This window comes from Chenopodium album, chromosome 6 (assembly GCF_948465745.1).
Source record: "Chenopodium album chromosome 6, dcCheAlbu1.1, whole genome shotgun sequence".
In the NCBI taxonomy this organism is placed as follows: domain Eukaryota; kingdom Viridiplantae; phylum Streptophyta; class Magnoliopsida; order Caryophyllales; family Amaranthaceae; genus Chenopodium; species Chenopodium album.
The window spans coordinates 3483817-3503650 of NC_137839.1; the positions used below are offsets into that span (position 1 = coordinate 3483817).

Here is a 19834-nt window from a genome sequence, read left to right on the forward strand (position 1 = left end):
TTTACTACTTGCACCAATTTCACTAATTCAATCCTACCACGAACATTTATGACGACATATAACGATCATATATGGTTCCAAACGTCATTAGATGACCCCGAGATATATTCCCTAAAATATCAAAACTTTTCGACACAGTGCCCCGAAACCTCCAAACTTTCTCAAAAAGCGTGGATATAAGCCTTCAATTTTGGAATTTTTTGACTTTTTTTCGCTCGCATATAAAAATTGCCGAAATTTTTACCATAGTTCCTAATATTTTCTGGGAGTCCAATTAGATGAGTTGAACTATCCAATTTTCCTTTAAACGACCAATTTACCGGTTTACAACTAACACCGATTTCATTAAATCAAGCCTACCACGAACATTTATGACAACATATAATGATCATAAATGGTTCCAAACGGCATTATATGACCCCAAGATGTATCCCCTAAATTTTCAAATCTTTTCGACACCGGGCCTCGATACCTTCAAAATTTCTCAAAAAGCGTGGATATTAGCCTTTAATTTTGGAATTTTCTGAATTTTTTTCGCCAGAAAATAAAAATTGCCAAAATTTTTACCATGGCCCCTAATACGCTCCAGGAATCCAATTGGGTGGGTGAAACCATCCAATTTGCCTTTAAAAGGCCAATTTACCGGTTTACAACTTGCACCGATTTCATTATTTCAAGCCTACCACGAACATCTATGACAACATATAATGATCATATATGGTTCCGGACTGCATTATATTACCCCCAAATGTATTCCCTAAAATCGCAAAACTTTTCGATACGGGGACTTGAATCCTCCAAAATTTCTCAAAAAGCGTGGATATTAACCTTCAATTTTGGAAATTTTTGACATTTTTTCGCCCGAAAATAAAAATTGCCAAAATGTTTACCATGGTCCTTAATACCCTCCGCTAGTCTAATTGGGTGGGTGGAACCATCCAATTTGCCTTTAAACGGCCAATTTATCGGGTTACAACTTACACCAATTTCATTAACTCAAGCCTACCACGAACATTTATGACAATAAATAATGATCATATATGGTTCCAAATGACATTATATGACCCTGAGATGTATACCCTAGAATCTCAAGGCTTTTCGATACCGAGCCCCGAAAGCTCCAAAATTTCTCAAAAAGCGTGGATATTATCCTTTATTTTTGGAATTTTTAGACGTTTTTCGCCCGGAATTAAAAATTGCCGAAATGTTTACCATGGTCCCTAATGTCCTCCGGGAGTCCAATTGTGTGGGTGGAACCATCTAATTTGCCTTTAAACGAACAATTTACCGGTTTACAACTTGCACCGAGTTCATTAACTCAAGACTACCACGAACATTTATGACAACAAATAAATAATGATCACATATGGTTCCAAATGACATTATATGACCCCAAGATGTATTCCCTAGAATTTCGAGACTTTTATACACCGGGCCCCGAAGACTCCAAAATTTCTCTAAAAGGTGGATATTAGCGTTCAATTTTTGAACTTTTTGACTTTTTTCGCCCGGAATTAAAAATTGCCGAAATGATTATCATGGTCCCTAATATCCTCCGGGGGTCCAATTGGGTGGGTGGAACCATCCAATTTGCCTTTAAACGACCAATCCTACCACGAACATTTATGGCAACATTTAATGATTATATATGAATACAAACGACATTATATGACCCAGAGATGTACCCCTTAAATTTTCAAGGATTTTCGACATCGGGCCCCGAAACAATCAAAATTTCTAAAAAAGCGTTGATATTAGCCTTCAATTTTGGAAAATTTGACTTTTTTTTGCCCGAAAATAAAAATTGCTGAAAAGTTTACCATGGTCCCTAATACCCTCTGGGAGTCCAATTGGGTTGGTGGAACTATCCAATTCGTCTTTAAACGGCTAATTTACCGGTTTACAACTTTCACCAATTTCATTAACTCAAGCCTACCACGAACATTTATGACAACATATAATGATCATATATGGTTCCAAACGACATTATATGACCCCGAGATGTATCTCCTAAAATCTCTAGGCTTTTCGACACCGTGCCCTGAAACCTCCAAAATTTCTCAAAAGCTTGGTTATTAGCCTTAAATTTTGGAATTTTTAAACTTATTTTCACCCGGAAATAAAAATTGCCGAAATTTTTACTATGGTCCCTAATACCCTACGGGAGTCGAATTGGGTGGGTTGAAGTATTCAATTTGCCTTTAAACGGCCAATCAATTTACTGGTTTACAATTTGCACTTATTTCATTAACTCAAGCCTACCACGAACATTTAATTTATGACAACATATAATGATCATAAATGGTTCCAAACGACATTATATGACCCCGAGATGTATCCCCTACAATTTCAAGGCTTTTCTACACCGAGCCGAAACCTCTAAAATTTCTTAAAAATCGTGGATATTAGCCTTTATTTTTGAAAATTTTAGACTTTTTTCGCCCGAAAATAATAATTGTCGAAATGTTTACCATGGTCCCTAATACTCTTCGGGCGTCCAATTGGGTGGGTGGAGCCATCCAATTTGCCTTTAAACGGCCAATTTACTGGCCTGGTTTATAACTTGCACCGATTTCATTAAATCAAGCCTACTGATAACTTGTAATTTTAGGGTGTTTTTGAACCTTGTTTACTTCATAAAATTCGGAACCCTAAACAACTAACCCCCCCCCCCCTTCATTTCAACATTCCGCCACTTCTCTTCCCCTTTCCCCTTCACTTTCTCTCTCCTCTTCTCTTCTCTTCTTTTCTGTCTTCTCTTTCATCCTCTCCTCTTCTCTTCTTCTCGGTCTTCTTCTCCTTTTACATCTTATTTCTTTTGTTTATTTCTCCTTTCTCTATCTCTCTCTCTCTTCGTTTTCACCTTTCCATATTAACATCAAGCACTAACGGAATAATAAATACAACGCTACAACAACAAAGCCTACGACGACCACCGATGTCAATCACCACCAACAACGGCGCAACAACAACAAAGCCTACGACGACCACCGTCCTGAGCCTCCTACTCCCAAGGTTTTTGTTTTGTAGATCTAGTTTTAATTTAGGTTAGACTGTAGATCTAGTTAATTGTTTTGTAATTGTTATATTAATTTATGAATTTTATTAGATAATTGTATATTTATATATATCTTGTAATAAAATTATCGTTTTTTTAAACGAATTTATGTTTAAATATGTAGATCTACAAGTTTTGATTTTTGTGTGGTATTTTTTTCGATTTTGTTGTTAATTTTAAGATTTTTGGGCTAATTTTCGATTTTTAGTGTTAATTTTCGATTTTTTTGGGGGATTTCTGTTTTGTTGAGGTTGATTTTCGAGTTTTTGGGTTTAATTTTCATTTTTTAGTGTTTAATTTACTGAATTTAATTTTTGTTTTTTGGTGTTTCGTATTTTTAGGATTGATTTTCGTGATTTTGGGATTGATTTTCGTGTTTTGGGGTTCATTTTTGGCGTGGTAGTGTCGGTGGTGGTGGGGGCTGGTGGTTCTGGGTGGGGGCTTGTGGTTTTGGGTGGGGGCTGATGGTTGTAGGGTGGGGGCTAGCTGGTGGTTGTAGAGTGGGGGTGCAGTTTTTTTTTTTGTTTTTTTAATTGAATTTTTCGTCGAAATTTTCCGGCGGAATAATATTCGTCGGAAATTTCCGACGGACTTCCCCTGGGCCACAATTTGTCGTCCGACAGAAAAATTTCCGTCGAAAATTCCGTCGGAAAACCGGTTCCGATGGAAAACACCAATTTTCCTACAACACCTTTTCCGACAACCACTTCCGATGGATTTTCCTTCGGAAACGGGTTTTCCGACGGAAAACGGGGTGTTTCCGACGGAATTTAGCTATTTTCTAGTAGTGTAATTTTTCAGTTTTAATTGTTTTGAGTTGGTAATTTCTCCCTTAATCTTATTTATTTATTCTTGCATGTTTAACTCATTCTTGTTCTATCTCTTTCCTAGCTTATTTGAATTCATGAAAACCCTAGATTTATTTGTTAGAGTAATTTTCTCCATGTTTAGTGTATAGTCTCTTAGTTAGGGTTGGGTGAAAACCCAACCAAGCTATGGTTGATTGACTTGGATTTATACATGTTCTACCTTGGATTGATAGTTGCTTGTGCTTGAATTAATTATTGCATGTGTATTTTGATGGCCATAATATGCTCATGTGTTCATCCCTCTTCTCACATCGAAAGATGGGGTTTTGGAGTGAGCCCTTTCTTGTGCTCATGTGATTTGGAATGCTACCTTCATGATTGTGGATATTTGGTTTCATTGAGTAGGATGCTTTAGTGTGGTAATTAGGTGAGAAATCCCTATTATTTGTGCTTCATGCTAGTTCAGAACGATCGAGAGACAAAATCGAGCTAGAAACCCATTTCCTATCCTTGTTACTTAATCCTTGTTATTTTGGTGCTCAATCTAGGAAATGCTTATGTTGTAACTTTGAAAGAAGACAATGTTAAGTTCTTATTCTATCTTCCATGTATGCTCATGATTTGTCCTTGCCATTGATTCCTTGGTTTTGGTTGGTGTTGAATCCCGTTTCCCCTAGCATTCCTATATAGTAGTTAACTAATCAAAACCCAATTTGTGACCGAATTAGCTTACAACCGTTTTATACTCTTAAGTGTTACCCATTCCCTGTGGATACGATCCTCTAATTGCCCTAGACTTGTCTTAGGTTAGTTTAGGTAGAAATATTGTTTGGTTTAGTGATTGTCCAACGATCGATTATCCCTCTACCACCTACCACGAATATTTATGACAACATATAATGATCATTTATGGTTCCAAACGTCATTATATGACCCCGAGAAGTATTCCCTAAAATCTAAAGGCTTTTCGATACCGTGCCTCGAAACCTCCAAAATTTCTCAAAAAGCGTGGATATAAGCCTTCAATTTTGGAATTTTTTTGCCTTTTTTTGCCCGGAAATAAAAATTGCCGAAATGTTTACCATGGACACTAATACCCTTTGGGAGTCCAATGGGGTGGGTAGAACCATCCAATTTTCCTTTAAAGGGCCAATTACCGATTTACAACTTGCACCGATTTCATTAACTCAAGCCTACCACGAACATTTATGTTGACATATAATGATCATATATGGTTCCAAAAATCATTATATGACCCCGAGATGTATTCCCTAAAATCTTAAGACTTTTCGACACAGTGCCCCAAAACCTCCAAACTTTCTCAAAAGCATGGATATAAGCCTTCAATTTTAAAATTTTTTGACTATTTTTTGCCCGCAAATAAAAATTGTCGAAATTTTACCATGGTCCCTAATACCCTACGTGGGTCCAATTGGGTGAGTTGAACTATCCAATTTTCCTTTAAACGACCAATTTACTGGATTACAACTTCCACCGATTTCATTAAATTAAGCCTACCACGAGTATTTATGGCAACATATAATGATCATAAATGGTTCCAAACGTCATTATATGACCCCGAGATTTATCCCCTAAATTTTCAAGACTTTTCGACACCGGGCCTCGAAACCTCCAAAATTTCTCAAAAAGCGTGGTTCTTAGCCTTTTATTTTGGAATTTTCTAACTTTTTTCTTCCGAAAATAAAAATTGCCGAAATGTTTACCATGGCCCGTAATACCCTTCGAGAGTCCAATTTGGTGGGTGGAACCATCCAAATTTGCCTTTAAAAGGCCAATTTACCGGTTTACAACTTGCACCGATTTCATCAATTCAAGCATACCACGAACATCTATGACAACATATAATGATCATATATGGTTCCAAACTAAATTATATTACCCCCAAATGTATTCCCTAAAATCGCAAAACTTTTCGACACCGGGCCCTTAAACCTCCAAAATTTCTCAAAAAGCGTGGACATTAGCCTTTAATTTTGGAAAATTTTGACCTTTTTTTGACCGAAAATAAAAATTTCCGAAATGTTTACCATGGACCTTGATACCCTCCGCTAGTCCAATTGGGTGAATGAAACCATCCAATTTGCCTTTAAACGGTCAATTTATCGATTTACAACTTGCACCGATTTCATTAACTCAAGCCTACCACGAACATTTATGACAACATATAATGATCATAAATGGTTCCAAACGGCATTATATGACCCTGAGATGTATCCTCTAAAATTTCAAGACTTTTCGACACCGTGTCCCGAATCCTCCAAAATTTCTCAAAAAGCGTGGATATAAGCCTTAAATTTTGTAATTTTTGACTTTTTTTTCGTGCGGAAATAAAAATTGCCGATATGCTTACCATGTTCCCTAGTACCGTCAGGGAGTCCAATTGGGAGGGTGGAACCATCCAATTTGCCTTTAAACGACCAATTTACCAGTTTACAACTTGTACCGATTTCATTAACTCAAGCCTACCACGAACATTTATGACAACAAATAATGATCATATATGGTTCCCCTAGAAATTTCAAGACTTTTTCAACACCGGGCCCTGAAACCTCAAAAATTTCTCAAAAAGCGTGGATAATGTCTTCGATTTTGGATTTTTTTTTTTACTTTTTAACGCCCGGAAATATAATTTGCCGAAATTTTTACCATGGCACCTAATACCCTCCGGGATTCCAATTGGGTTTGTGGAACCATCCAATTTGCCTTTAAACGGCCAATTTATTACCGGTTTACAATTTGCACGGATTTCATTAACTCAAGCATACTCAAACATTTATGACAACATATAACAATCATATATGGTTCCAATTCAAACGACATTATATGACCCCGAGATGTATCCCCTAAATATCAAGAGTTTTCTACACTAGGCCCCAAAACCTCCAAAAATTTTCAAAAAACGTGGATATTAGCCTTCAATTTTGGAATTTTTTACTTTTTTTTGCCCGGAAATAAAAATTACCGAAATGTTTATCATGGTTCCTAATACCCTCTGGGAGTCCAATTAGGTGGGTGGAAACCATCCAATTTGCCTTTAAACGACCAATTTACCGGTTTACAACTTGCACCGATTTCATTAATTCAAGCCTACCACGAACATTTATGACAACAAATAATGATCATATATGGTTCCAAACGACATTATATGACCCTGAGATGTATCCCATTGAATTTCAAGACTTTTCGACACCGGGCATCAAAACCTCCAAAATTTCTCAAAAAGTGTGGATATTAGCCTTCAATTTTTGAGTTTTTTTACTTTTTTTTGTCTGGAAATAAAAATTGCCGAAATTTTTATAGTGGTCCTTAATACCCTACGGAAGTCCAATTGGGTGTGTGGAACCATCCAATTTGTTGTTAAACGACCAATTTATCGGTTTACAACTTGCACAGATTTACCGATTTACAACGGCCAATTTAATTAACTTGCACCGAAACCGACTTGAACTGAAATTGACCTTAACCTGTTTTAACCCGTCAAAACCCGACTTGTTACTGACTTGACCTGAATTCAACCCGATCCGTTCCTAACCCGACCCGAATTTAACCCAACCTGTTACAAACTCGACTTGAAATCAACCCGACTTGTTATTGACCTGACCCAAATTCACCCGGCTTGTTATTGACTGGACTCACCTGACCTATTACTTATCCGACCTAAAAATTCAACCCGATCTGTTACTATCCCAATTTGAAATTTACACGACTTGTTATTGACCCGACCTTTATTCAACCCAAATTGTTCCTGCTGCCTCGATTTCAAATCACCTTGAATGCAATTTAGATCACCTTATTATTGTTGATCAAAGCATTTTGTCTAGGGAGACTAAGTCGGTCTAGGCCAGCAAAAGAAAGGAGCATCATCCTCAAATTTCAGAGTTAAATATACTATATATTTGTTGTATGGTCAAAGTAGATAATTATCTTCCTAAATTATAGACTATAGTTTCCTAGTATATTGTCATATATATTATAGTCAAAGGAAATAATTAGCTTGATAAAAATGATAATTATATTTATAGTTAGTTGAACCCGGATATGACCTGACTTGGAAATGACCCGATATGATTTTAACTGCAAATTATTGACTTGAACATAACCTGACTTGAATCCGAGAATGACTCGACTTGGAAATTAAATGTCTCAACCTGATTATAACCCGCAAATTATTGACTTGAACCGAACCCGAGAATGACCCGATTTTAAAATGACCCGACCTGATTATAATCCACAAATTATTGACTTGAACCGAACTCGATCAAACCCGAGAATGACCCGACCTAATTCTAACGCAAATTATTGACTTGAACCGAACCTGACTCGAACCCGAGAATTACCCTAACCCGTTTTAATCCGTGAAAACCCGAATTAAACCCGACCTATTGTTCACCCGACCCGAATGTAACCCGACCTGTTATGAACTCGACACAAACCCGATAAGAAGTATGACCCGACGTGACCCGACTCAAGCATGACCCAACCCAAACCCGACCCACATAGGTTATGGAATTAATCTGAATTGACTTGACCCAAACCCGACCCGTTTACCCAAGTTGACAGTGTTGACACCGAAATTTTGTTAATTATTAGATGTCAGATATATGTAAATAAGAAGATAATATCAAAAAAATATAAGATATTTATCTTCCGGATCTCGTAGAATATATGATTATTATCTTGTAAACTACTCTACGACTCTCTATATAAAGAGGGTCGAATCTAGAGTTTAATTAGGCTCAGATGGAATAAGTCACAAAGACCCCATCATCTCCCTACTACCAAACATTGTAGGTACATAGTATGGATTTAAGCCGACAAGACCCTGTACTATAAACAAATATCAAACCCTAACCCTTTGGAGAGAGGAATCAAGAGATCTACGAGAGTTGTAACCCACAAATTATTAATAAGAATAATTGTTCCCGTATATTTTTCTAACTCTTTAATTATGTATTGCAAGTTTGAATTTTTATGGTTTACAAATTGACACGCTTGATGGGACAATTTTCGCTCTTCATCTCCAATCTTCAAGTATCAAAACTCGTAGATTTAATGGGGGCATACCAAATTTGCTTTCAAATTCTACAAGAAAATTTCGAGACAAGTTGCATCCGATATCAAATCTCCACAACAGGTCTCTAGGGGGCATTTGTTGACACCGAAATTTTGTTAATTATTAGGTGTCAGATATATGTAAATAAGGAGATAAATATATAAAAAAAAAATATAAGATATATATATTCAGGATCTCGTAGATTGTTATCTTTTACTTTACGACTCCCTATATAAAGAGGGTCGAATCTAGGATTTTAAGCAGACTTAGATGGAACAAGTCACAAAGACCCCATCTGCTCCCTACTACCAAACAGGCAAACATTGTATAAATTATGGATTTAGCCGACAAGGCCCCGTACTATAAACAAATATCAAAACCCTTGCCCTGTAGAAAGAGGAATCAAGAGATCTACGAGAGTTGTAACCCACAAATTATCAATACAATCATTGTTCCCGTGTTTTTTCTACCTCTTTAATTATGTATTGCAAGTTTGAATTTTTATGGTTTACAGACACCTCTACCTATAATGCGTATAGTATATGACCACTCTGATCTCCACTCCTTTTTCATTAAATTATATACACAGTACACAACGCCAAATACAAAATAAAATTTACATAACATACGCTTTGGGTCAAGGTACAACAATCGTGTACTCGTGTTACACATTACGTTACTAGTCTTTAAGACTAACATCATGTCAATATGTGGTATCAATTTTGTTTGAAGAACCCTTCACATACACGTTACGCATTGCCTAACCTCGTGTTCGAATTGGTCCATATTCAGTGATTAAAGCAAACAGCTTGCACAAAACTAATCATTTAAGAATGATGGAACTTGAATCTACAAAGTAGTTGAGCAAGTATGGATGAGTTATTATTTGTTGGGCTTTCGAATAGCTTAGATTCTTTTACTTCATAAACAAGAAAAAGATGCATGCATTTGATGCACATAAATGATATGATATGCACGTTTTATTTATCTAAATATAGCCAATTTGCCCATATATCACTGTGCCTCGTTATTGCACATGGAGGAAAGGTGAATGGGTTAGCCGTTAGCTCAACAATTGCTAAATTTACGGCTGCTCGTGTTATTAGCCGAAATATACGCTCTATCTAACTACCAACATTTTCGTCAACGACCATCCCCAAACAATCCTTTTTTGTTGAACCGTAAGTCGGTTGATTTGTGCCCTACTCGTCCTTGAGAATAAACTATCGATTCTTAAAAATTGTAACAGTTTGACTTTTACATTATTCATAAACTATATATCGATTGTTAATAATCGCAACAGTCTGTTACTCAAGCTCAAGACCATTAGCGTCATGTGTTGTACTCCATCCGTTTTGTAATAATTGCAAAAGTCTATTACTCAAACTCAAGACCATTAGCGTCATGTGTTGTACTCTATCTGTTTCGTAATAATTGCAATAGTTTGACTTTTACACTATTTATTTGCTTAGTTTGACTATACTTTTTACCAATATACGTAGTATATAAAAACATATATTGCCATGTAAATTTTATATGGATTAGTCTTTATGTATATTTTCATTATATTAACCTTTTATACTTCTTAATATTTTCATTATATTGACCTTTTATGTATATTTTTATTATATACGAAGTAATATATACTACCACCGTTACAGGTTATGTGCAACGATTAGATATTTTCCCTCTCTACTTTATGTCAAATTGTTGTACATAACCTGTAACGGAGGTAGTATATACAAATATTAATGGTCAAAGTCTGGATTGATATGCGTACCAGTCAAATTGTTGTGAATATTGTGAAATTGAGGGAGTACCTTCTTTTGGTATCTTTTCCCTATTTAATTATTTAAAGTAGGATAATGAAATATGTAGCCTTAGAAGTTAGAACTATGTATAAACATTAAATATACTTCTCAAAATAGAATTAAATCGGAAATTCATTACAAAATTACGCGTAAATCGGTGTTATTAATATTAATTTATCCTCAAGTTTTTTTTTTTTAAGCTTCTTGTACATACCCTTAGGGCTATGTTTATTGTTTTCTTATAAATATAATTTATGCCTAATTAATATTGTTATTACGTACCTGCGTTGTATTTCAAAGTGTAAGAATGTCATCTTTTATGATGATATATTTCAATGCTCTAACTAATGATGATGTTAACGTATAATTATCTACTCGTTAATCGTTACGGAGTATTAAAAATTGCATGCTACATATTTTGGTTACAAATATATAAACCCTACTCCGTACCACGGTATTTTTTCGATCTCGATATCAAGTTAAAACAATAATCTTCTTTAATTCATTAGCAATTTTTAATAATGGCTTCCATTTCTGTTGCCAAGGAGTTCGTTAAGGGTAACGTTCATCCTAACGGCGTCGCTGTTATTACTCTTGATCGTCCTAGAGCTCTCAACGCCATGACTTTAGGTCAAGTTTATTTTCCTTAGCTTCTATTTAGCTTTGTTTTTCTCTAATTGTTTACCATCTACTTAGATGATTATTGATAGACGTTAGTTACTAATTGCTTTTCAATTTGAGCCTTTTTAATGTTAACCTTCTTATCGTATGAAGTAAATCATAAGGACTATTATTTCGTTTATTATAGTTGCAAGTCTTGCAACACACACACTTTATCACGGTATTTAAGAAAAATAGACCTTACAAGATATAATACACTTAAAATGGAGTTAAGAGGTTGTTATGAGTATAATCAAGTGGGGCCATGAGCTTTAAATAAAGGTTATACGGAGTAGTATAATTTTCACCATAAAAACTTTTCTTTTATAATGTGTTGCAAAAATTGTGACATTTTTATTTTAAGAAAGTGTTGCAACTATAAGAAAATGAAGGAAGTATAAAATTAAATGCAAAACAACATGGGTTAGTCGACATGACTTTGGCCCGATCTTATACAAGCCTATAGTAAGTTTTGCACAATATAAGAGGCATCATGGTGGACCATTATGAACATTATTTTTAAAATTTGATATAGAGCCTAATATATAGGTGGCTTATGTTTCGGCCTACTCATTTTAAAACAAAATAAATAGGCTTATTCGTAATACTTCCTTCGTTTCTTTTTAGTTGACACGTTTCTTTAGTCACGTTTGTCAATACACTTATTCAATTATTAATATCTTTAATTATCGACAAGCAAAAATTATGAAAAGTTGATATTTTGAAAGTATATAACGTGACGAATCTAACAAGATCCCACATGACTATATTTTTCATTACGTATAAAGCACAAAATACGATAAAAGAAAGCTGGATGAATAGTGCTAAAGTCAAAACGTGTCAACTAAAAAGAAACGGAGGTAGTAGATCACAAGTGTTCAACAAACACGATTTTCCCTTATCTGCTTGAGTATGAGGCACGATGACATGACATATGGGCATGTACAACCTTGTTCGTGCCCAAATTTAATAGAGTACAATACATGGAGGGGTATTCTTTTTTTTTTTGTTCCACTAACAGTTATTTAGTTAGTTTGGTGCAGATATGGAAATTAAGTTCAAAAGCTTACTTGATGAATGGGAGGTGGACCCAAACGTGAAATGTGTTTTAGTAGAGAGTAGTTGTTCACCTCGTTCATTTTGTGCTGGTAATTCATGTTAACTCAAATCCAACTTTATTTTGGATGATTTACACAAACTTAACATTTTGACGTGATACTACGTTTAATGTTACTACGTTTAATGTAATTCATGTTAACTCAAATCCAAATATCCACGTAGGCTTGGAGATACATTTAAGGTAATTTTTTCTTTAGAGACAAACCGCTACTTACGGTTATAGTCTAAAACCGCTACTTGAGGTAGCGGTTTGTCTTTAGTACTCTAATTAAAGATACAGCTAATCAATTTATAAAGGGTAAAACCGCTACTTGAGGTAGCAGTTTTACTCTAAAAATAAAAAAATAAAAAAAAACCCTTATCCGAGCCTACGTGGACAGTAATTCCGTAATTAAGTTTCATTCCGACGCAAAAGTGTAAATAAGTTTTAAAATAACCATACTTTCGTAAATCATCCCTTTATTTTGTACTAGTTTCTTAGCATCTGATGTTTCCATTGTATTTATAACTTGATCTTTAGGTGGTGATGTGAAGTATATTGCTGGAATTCAACATTTATCAGCTCTGTTCGAGGTTTGTGTGTGTATTATTTAGGTTAATTAATTCGATGATGAGTGTTATTGTCGAGATCAGTAAAATCACGTCAAAATGAGAGTCTAACATTTAGGAAAATGATGCAACTAAAAAGAAATGGAGGAAGTATAAATCATATAATTGCCTCTAGAGTGAAAAATTTCGCAAGTGATACTACGTTTAATGTTAAGTTTGATGTGTAGAGAATTATAGACTACCACATGGATTGCAATTGGTGCAAATGTGACCAAAAAAAGTGCAAAAGTGAGATATGAAATGTTGCCTCATATTAAAGTGAAACGGGGAAAAACAATTAACATATAAGATTAGTATATCTACTCCACCTATTATCAATTGGTTTTAGCTAAAATGAAACTAAATCGGACTTGTATGTGGCTAGGAATTAAGCGATTTCAAAAACTTGACAAATCATCAATCATCAATCAATAACTACGAATATATACTAAAAGACACATCAGCAATGACACATGTCATCTCTTGGTGTGTCTTTAGTGAGTATTTTATATGGTTGAAACATGAGAATGCATGTCAATTAAGCATGATATTCTATGTTTCATTATTTAGACAGTTTATATAATATATTCTATCAATTAAATGTAACATTATTCTATAATAAATAATATGGACTTATGAAGTAATAATAACCGTGCATAGCACGAGACCTAACCTAGTAATTTGAAATTTATATGCTAGATAACAAATAAACAAGTACGAGTACATATGTGTGTATTATTTATTTTTTTGTGCTTAAACTCCACTGTTTATTCTATCCTTATGCTTGGTGTGCTTGTTGCCTTGAGTCTATTGATAGGTATTCACGGCGGAGTATACTTTGATATGTAAGATATCCGAGTACAAAAAACCGTACATTAGCTTGATGGACGGCATAACTATGGGTTTGGGTCTTGGCTTATCTGCCCATGGCCAATACCGCGTTGTGACTGAGGTGCTGCTATAATTTGTCAAGTCTCTAGTAATTTTTCTGAAGTCATTATTGCAGAATACATTCTGATCTTTCCTAATAAAATTGTAACAGAGGTCTCTTTTAGCTATGCCAGAAAATTGTATTGGTGTGTTTCCTGATGTAGGGTTTTCGTACATAGCTGCAAACAGTCCAGGAGACGGGTCAGTAGGTAAGCTAGCCTGATCTTGGGACCGTTTGATGAAAAGAAAATGAAAAGGCCGCGTTTAATGTTTGTTGTCTCTCAACACGGTCTAATATGTTATTGTTGTATCTGCTTCTTATGGGATCTACACTTACTCTATGACTGCTGGCCTTAATCTTTTCATTCTGCAGGTGCTTATCTTGGTATGACTGGTAAAAGAATATCTAATCCGGCTGATGCTTTATACGTTGGTCTAGGGACACACTTTGTGCCATCAAGTAACCTTGGATCTTTGAAGAAGTCTATGTTGGCATCCGCTTTGTATGTACATCCTTTCTTTTTGTTCATCCAGTTTAGGTGTTGTATTTGATTGTCAGCAAGTCATGAAACTATAAGAATGGACTTAAGCTATACGTTGCTGCATTATTATGTCTGCATTACAGTTCTAATAAGCCGAATTTTGACAGTTCAGAGGATCCTTACCAGGATGTTGCAGCAATACTGTCAAAATGCAGCATCAAGCCACATTATGAGCCACAACTGAAGCTTCTTTTGCCCTACATTGCTTCTGCCTTCAACGCGAACAAGTCAGTAAGTGAGATATTTGAGGAATTGAAAAGGCATCAGCAGAGTTCTGAGGACATAGGTAAGCTACCCACTATTCTGTAGTAATGTCTAGAGGTCAATGTTCATTGTGTTTCCTTGTATATCTGTTATGCCTTTTCGATCACACTCTTACAATCGTGGTTCGTTCTGCAGTGGCTGGATGGGCCAAGGAGGCCTTGAAAGGGCTTGGCAGAGGGGCTCCATTCTCTCTTTGCTTAACACACAGATACTATGCCAAAGTTGCATCAACTGTCAAAAATAATGATGCTCATCTGTCTACTGTGAGTCAGAAGTTTCTCATTTTAATTCCCTTCTGTCAATTTTACATACATATCCCCTTCAAAATTCGTTTCCCTTTCTTTGCTCATGTCTTGCTAAAAATCTAGGTGATTGGAGTAATGAAACTGGAGTATAGAATTATTATAAGATCTTCGCTAAGAAAAGATATCATTGAAGGTGTCCGTGCTCTTTTGGTCGACAAAGATCAGGTCTGTCTAATTTATGCACAGCAAATTCACATCTAGTTAAATGCAACAGCATTACAAAGGGCTCTTTGGTTTGGCATAATTTTTTTGCCTGCATCTGGAATGTGCAGTGGCACTTATAGTGATGCTATAAGGGGTCTAGTCATGTTCTTGTTTGACAATTGTTTTGTCTGTAATTTCTTGCATCTATTCTAACAGCTACTTATAACCTTTGTTGTTGAATTTACATGGCTGCTGACAGAATCCAAAATGGACGCCGTCTAGTGTCAAGGAAGTTGACATGCAGGAAGTAGAGGCTATGTTTGAGCCATTTGAGCCTTACATTCCAGAATTGAGGTATAAGAGCTCTAAGGGGATTTCTCTTTCAGCCAAAATTTGAGCGAAAAATGGAGCGTGCCCAGGTTGATCTCCCAGATAAACAAAAGACGTTTATCAAGGGTCAGTTTCGTCAAATTGAGCAACCGAAATAGGGGTATATCCGGAATTGAACTTTGACTGGGTATCTTTGCTTTTAACTTTCTACACACGACGTTAGTGAAAAGTGAGTTAACCATGGTTAACTGGAGTTTCCTACGTCTATACCTCTCTCATGCATTAATGTTACTCTGTCGAAGAATTAATTTTGAATTTCATCTTTTTTGAAAAAAAAAAAACTCAAAAAACAAAAATAAAAGGGATTAACTCTATTAATTTCAATTGAATTTCAATTAGAGTTTTAGGGTTTCATTTTGTAAATTTGGGGGTAGTATCGAATTTCAGACCGAGCAAAGTTCAATCAGTCGGTATTGTCGGGATTGTTGCAGCTTCGTTACATAGTTAATCGGCGGTAAATAGACTCGGGCTAAGCTATTGAATGTGACTCCTTCTTTACAGGTAAGCTTTTGACATAGCTTTGTTGTTGAATTGCCTGAATTCGATACTATGGTTGCATGTTTTTGAATTTCCTGAATTACACGGACGGTTGAATGTTCTGAAATTCATGTTATTTGATTCGATTATGAAGTACTGAAATTATTGTTATTTGAATCGCATATCTAACAACCGAATTTCTACTTTGATTGACTTGAGTAAACTTGAGTAACATTTGAATCATAATCACTGCATGTATTTGTAATTTGGATTTAATTGGATGCGTTAGTGCTCGATTAGGAGTTCTAAAGATCTGAATTGGGAGGCATTGCTGTTATTTTAGCACCAATTATGATGCGTATGTTTAACATATCTTATTTTAGGTTGATAAATGACAAAAACGAGAAAGCAGTCCAAGGTATTAGCTTTGAACTTACTTAAACATAATTGATCACTGGGTGTTTAAGGGAATGTTTATCTAATGTCAATGATGTGGTCATAACATGTAGGCAAATTGTGTTAGGAGTTCACAACAAACAGTTGAAGAGAAGGTATGATTGATTTTTAACTGCATCAGGGCTGAAATTTCAACTTTTATGAGGTTTTGTTTATTGTTTGAAATATATGCTCGTTTTTAGAGTGGAAGTTCAATGTTTGGTGATACTACAAAGGGCCCAAAATTTGTACAACTGCATTCCGCAATCTTTAAGGTAAGTAATTTATGGTATTCCAGATGTATTTCTGTGTTTCCCTAGATCACCTGAGCATCTAATTGTGAAAAATGGTATATGTAGGACAACCGACTGAGTGTGGGGGGTCAGGTCAAAGCAAAAGGTGAAGTGTTGAAATATCACTCTTCTAGTCGGACAAAGGTATGCTCCATATGCTCCAAATCCAAATTTTATGGTATTAGTGCCTTGTGATGAACGAAATGGTTGCAATATGTTACTGAGATACTTCACCTGTTGTTGTGTTACATAGGCACCGAATTTGACATGTCGTATCGAGTCTTTTGGTAGAATCTGCCAAAAGTTTGATGACAAACGGAAGAAGTGGGTGGGTGAAATGGGGTTTGGGGGATTATTATTTCTAGCTTCAGGCATGCATCTTCCAAGGCAATTGGCGTATTGGTTGCTTAGTCGAATTGATCCTCTTAAGAAAATGTTAATATGCTTTGATGGAACAGAGTTCAAATTGTCACAGAACCAAGTGTATTGGATTTTTGGCATTCCAAATGGTGGTAAGGTTGTTCCTTCGAAGAGCAGAATGAATGACCATGTGAAGGGTGATGTTGAGGAATTGTTAAGGAAGTATGGCCAGTCATGGGAGACAAAATGCACTAAAGGCCGTGTTTATAATGTGAAAGGAATTCTAGTTAACTCTGTAGTAATGGATAGAGTGGAAGGTGATTGGGAAGATAAGGATGAAGTTGAATTTAAGACATTGTTTCTCCTCCTTTCGCTGCACATGGTTCTCTGTCCCACGCAATCTCCAAGAATTTCACCTGATATGTTGCCTGCTCTGACTTGTGCAAAGGATTGTGCTGAATATGATTGGTGTGGGCTTGTTATATCCAAATTTATTTCCAGTGTCACCTCCTTTGCCAGGAAGTTTTATTCTAGAGGACACGCTGCCGGAAGCGGTGGTTGTTTGTTATTCATCGTGGTGTGTACATTGGATTTTGGTAAAAATACTTAAAACATACTTACTGTTGTGTAGACTGAATGACCGAATAGTACATTGGTGTTGCAGGTGTTATATCTGGATCGTTTGAATGCTGATCCCATCCGTTGGGGTGCATTCCCGCGCGTGAGTGTATGGGGCAATAACGCCATGTCTAAAGCTGCTAGGCAGGATCGTGTTTATAGACATGGCTGTTTCGGTGACTTTGGAGCTGCTGGAGTGAGTTTCATTTAGTTGTTCCTGCTTTGTTACTGCTTGGATGATATGTTTTTTCTTATAACCTCGTTTCTCATTCATCGTACAGATGTTGGATGTCGCGTACGGTGAAAGACACCCGTTGGACGCGAGGGATAGCAATGGACCTCCTGACTCGTATAGTAATACCCAGGTTGTTAAAGATTCTTCATACTGTTATTGTTATAACCTCAGCCTCATCACTGATCTAACTTCATTCGTTCCAGCAGATTGATGAGTTGTCTATAGTCATTCCATCACCTAAGCCAAGACGAAGGAGAGCTACCAAAGGGGACGGAGAGTCATGGTTCAAGTCCAATTGATAATCAAGTCTGTGTTGCTAGGTAATGGATTTCCTGCTTCAATTGTCACCAGTTTGTGTTACAAATAAATTTTATAACCAATTGGACTGATGTTTCTTTATTCTCGTGATTAATGCGACCCATCAGACATAGGATTGTATTTAGAATTGAGATCATAATTCATAATATCCATTTACGATACTACTCTCCAAATGGCAGATCGGCTTGTTTTTCGGGCCCAAATCCAATACATGTTTTGGGGCCCATTGTATGATCCATATACACCACTACTGTCCAATATGCCCAATTGGCTTATTTTTTGGGTCCATTTATAATACTCTGTTCTTGTATTGTTTTGGGCCCATTGTGTGATTTATTTACAACACTACTCAATGATCCATTTAAAATATGAGCATGAAAACACACACTATCTAAGACGATTCATTAAAATACATGACATTAGCACGCTTAAAATAAGTCTGCATAATTTTCTTAACATAACACAACATTACATTACATCCCAAACTATTAGAACTATTAGTACTGCAATCTGAATATTACATAATTTTGTTAACATAACATAATTTAACCCCAATCCTTGTGATACACAATTTAAAATAACATAACTAAAATAAGCTAAAAATAAAGACATTCATAATAAGCATCCTTCTGATACATATGCTTCCAAATCCAATCCTCCAGTCCTGTGAAATAAAACAAACGTTTGTCAGAGTGTTTCGTATGTCAAGTTAAGTTAACTGTGAGATAGCGTCATATGTTTTAAAAATTACCTTAACCTTCAATGGCACGCACAGTCCCAACAATGCGGAGATCAATTGCGCTGCTTTCAGCCACGATAATCTGAGCTTCAACCCTAGCAGGATCCCAGAACACAACCGTCCCTCCAGTTAAACCATTGCCCTCGTCCACCTTCCAAGCCATGGTTGTTCCGAGCCTTCTGAGCTGCCTCTCGCAGTTGATGGCTTGTGCCCCAATTTCAGTAACAATCATCAGGAATGGGTTGTGGGTGGCCACAATTTCGCGAAAATGAGGCACAAACGATGGTCTCGTGAGGCGACGTGCATTCCATAACACAATGCTAGATCCGAGGCTTAGTTCTGCCTTGTCATCCTCTTCTTCAGGAGTTAGTTTGATTTCATGGTAACGACTTGAGGGTTCTTCCTTCATGAATTGGTCTGCTAACACTGTGAAGTTGATATTGGTCATGGGATCGCGTACCTGAAATTGTAATATATTACTGTAATTTATTACTAAATTACCAAAAACATACAAACAAACTATGAAATATCACAAACACTACTCACCTGGGCAAATAAGAACTTATCTGTGTAGCATCCAAACCCACAGTCCAAGTTCCGCGGGCCAAGGGTGTAAATTGGCCCAGCACGGGGCAGAATTGGCTTGGGATCTATCCAAGGCAACA

At 36.1% G+C, this 19834-nt stretch overlaps 1 protein-coding gene across 1 annotated transcript; it reads left to right on the forward strand.

The window, feature by feature from the left end:
• The first annotated feature begins 11273 nt into the window (after positions 1-11273).
• On the forward strand, positions 11274-15701 carry LOC145636519 (3-hydroxyisobutyryl-CoA hydrolase-like protein 3, mitochondrial). Its single transcript, XM_081688106.1, has 9 exons — positions 11274-11382; positions 13052-13104; positions 13937-14071; positions 14162-14258; positions 14423-14552; positions 14699-14877; positions 14991-15118; positions 15224-15325; positions 15564-15701. The coding sequence occupies exons 1-9, from the start codon at positions 11274-11276 to the stop codon at positions 15699-15701; spliced, it is 1071 nt and encodes a 356-aa protein (XP_081544232.1).
• Positions 15702-19834: the final 4133 nt, after the last annotated feature.

What these genes read in the sequence shown, in the direction of transcription:
- LOC145636519 (XM_081688106.1), top strand. Translation starts at nt 11,274, where the DNA reads ATGGCTTCCATTTCTGTTGCCAAGGAGTTCGTTAAGGGTAACGTTCAT. An exon ending in TCTCAACGCCATGACTTTAG is followed by an intron (nt 11,383 to 13,051) that starts GTCAAGTTTATT and finishes CTTGATCTTTAG; the next exon opens with GTGGTGATGTGAAGTATATT. An exon ending in TTTTGGTCGACAAAGATCAG is followed by an intron (nt 15,326 to 15,563) that starts GTCTGTCTAATT and finishes GGCTGCTGACAG; the next exon opens with AATCCAAAATGGACGCCGTC.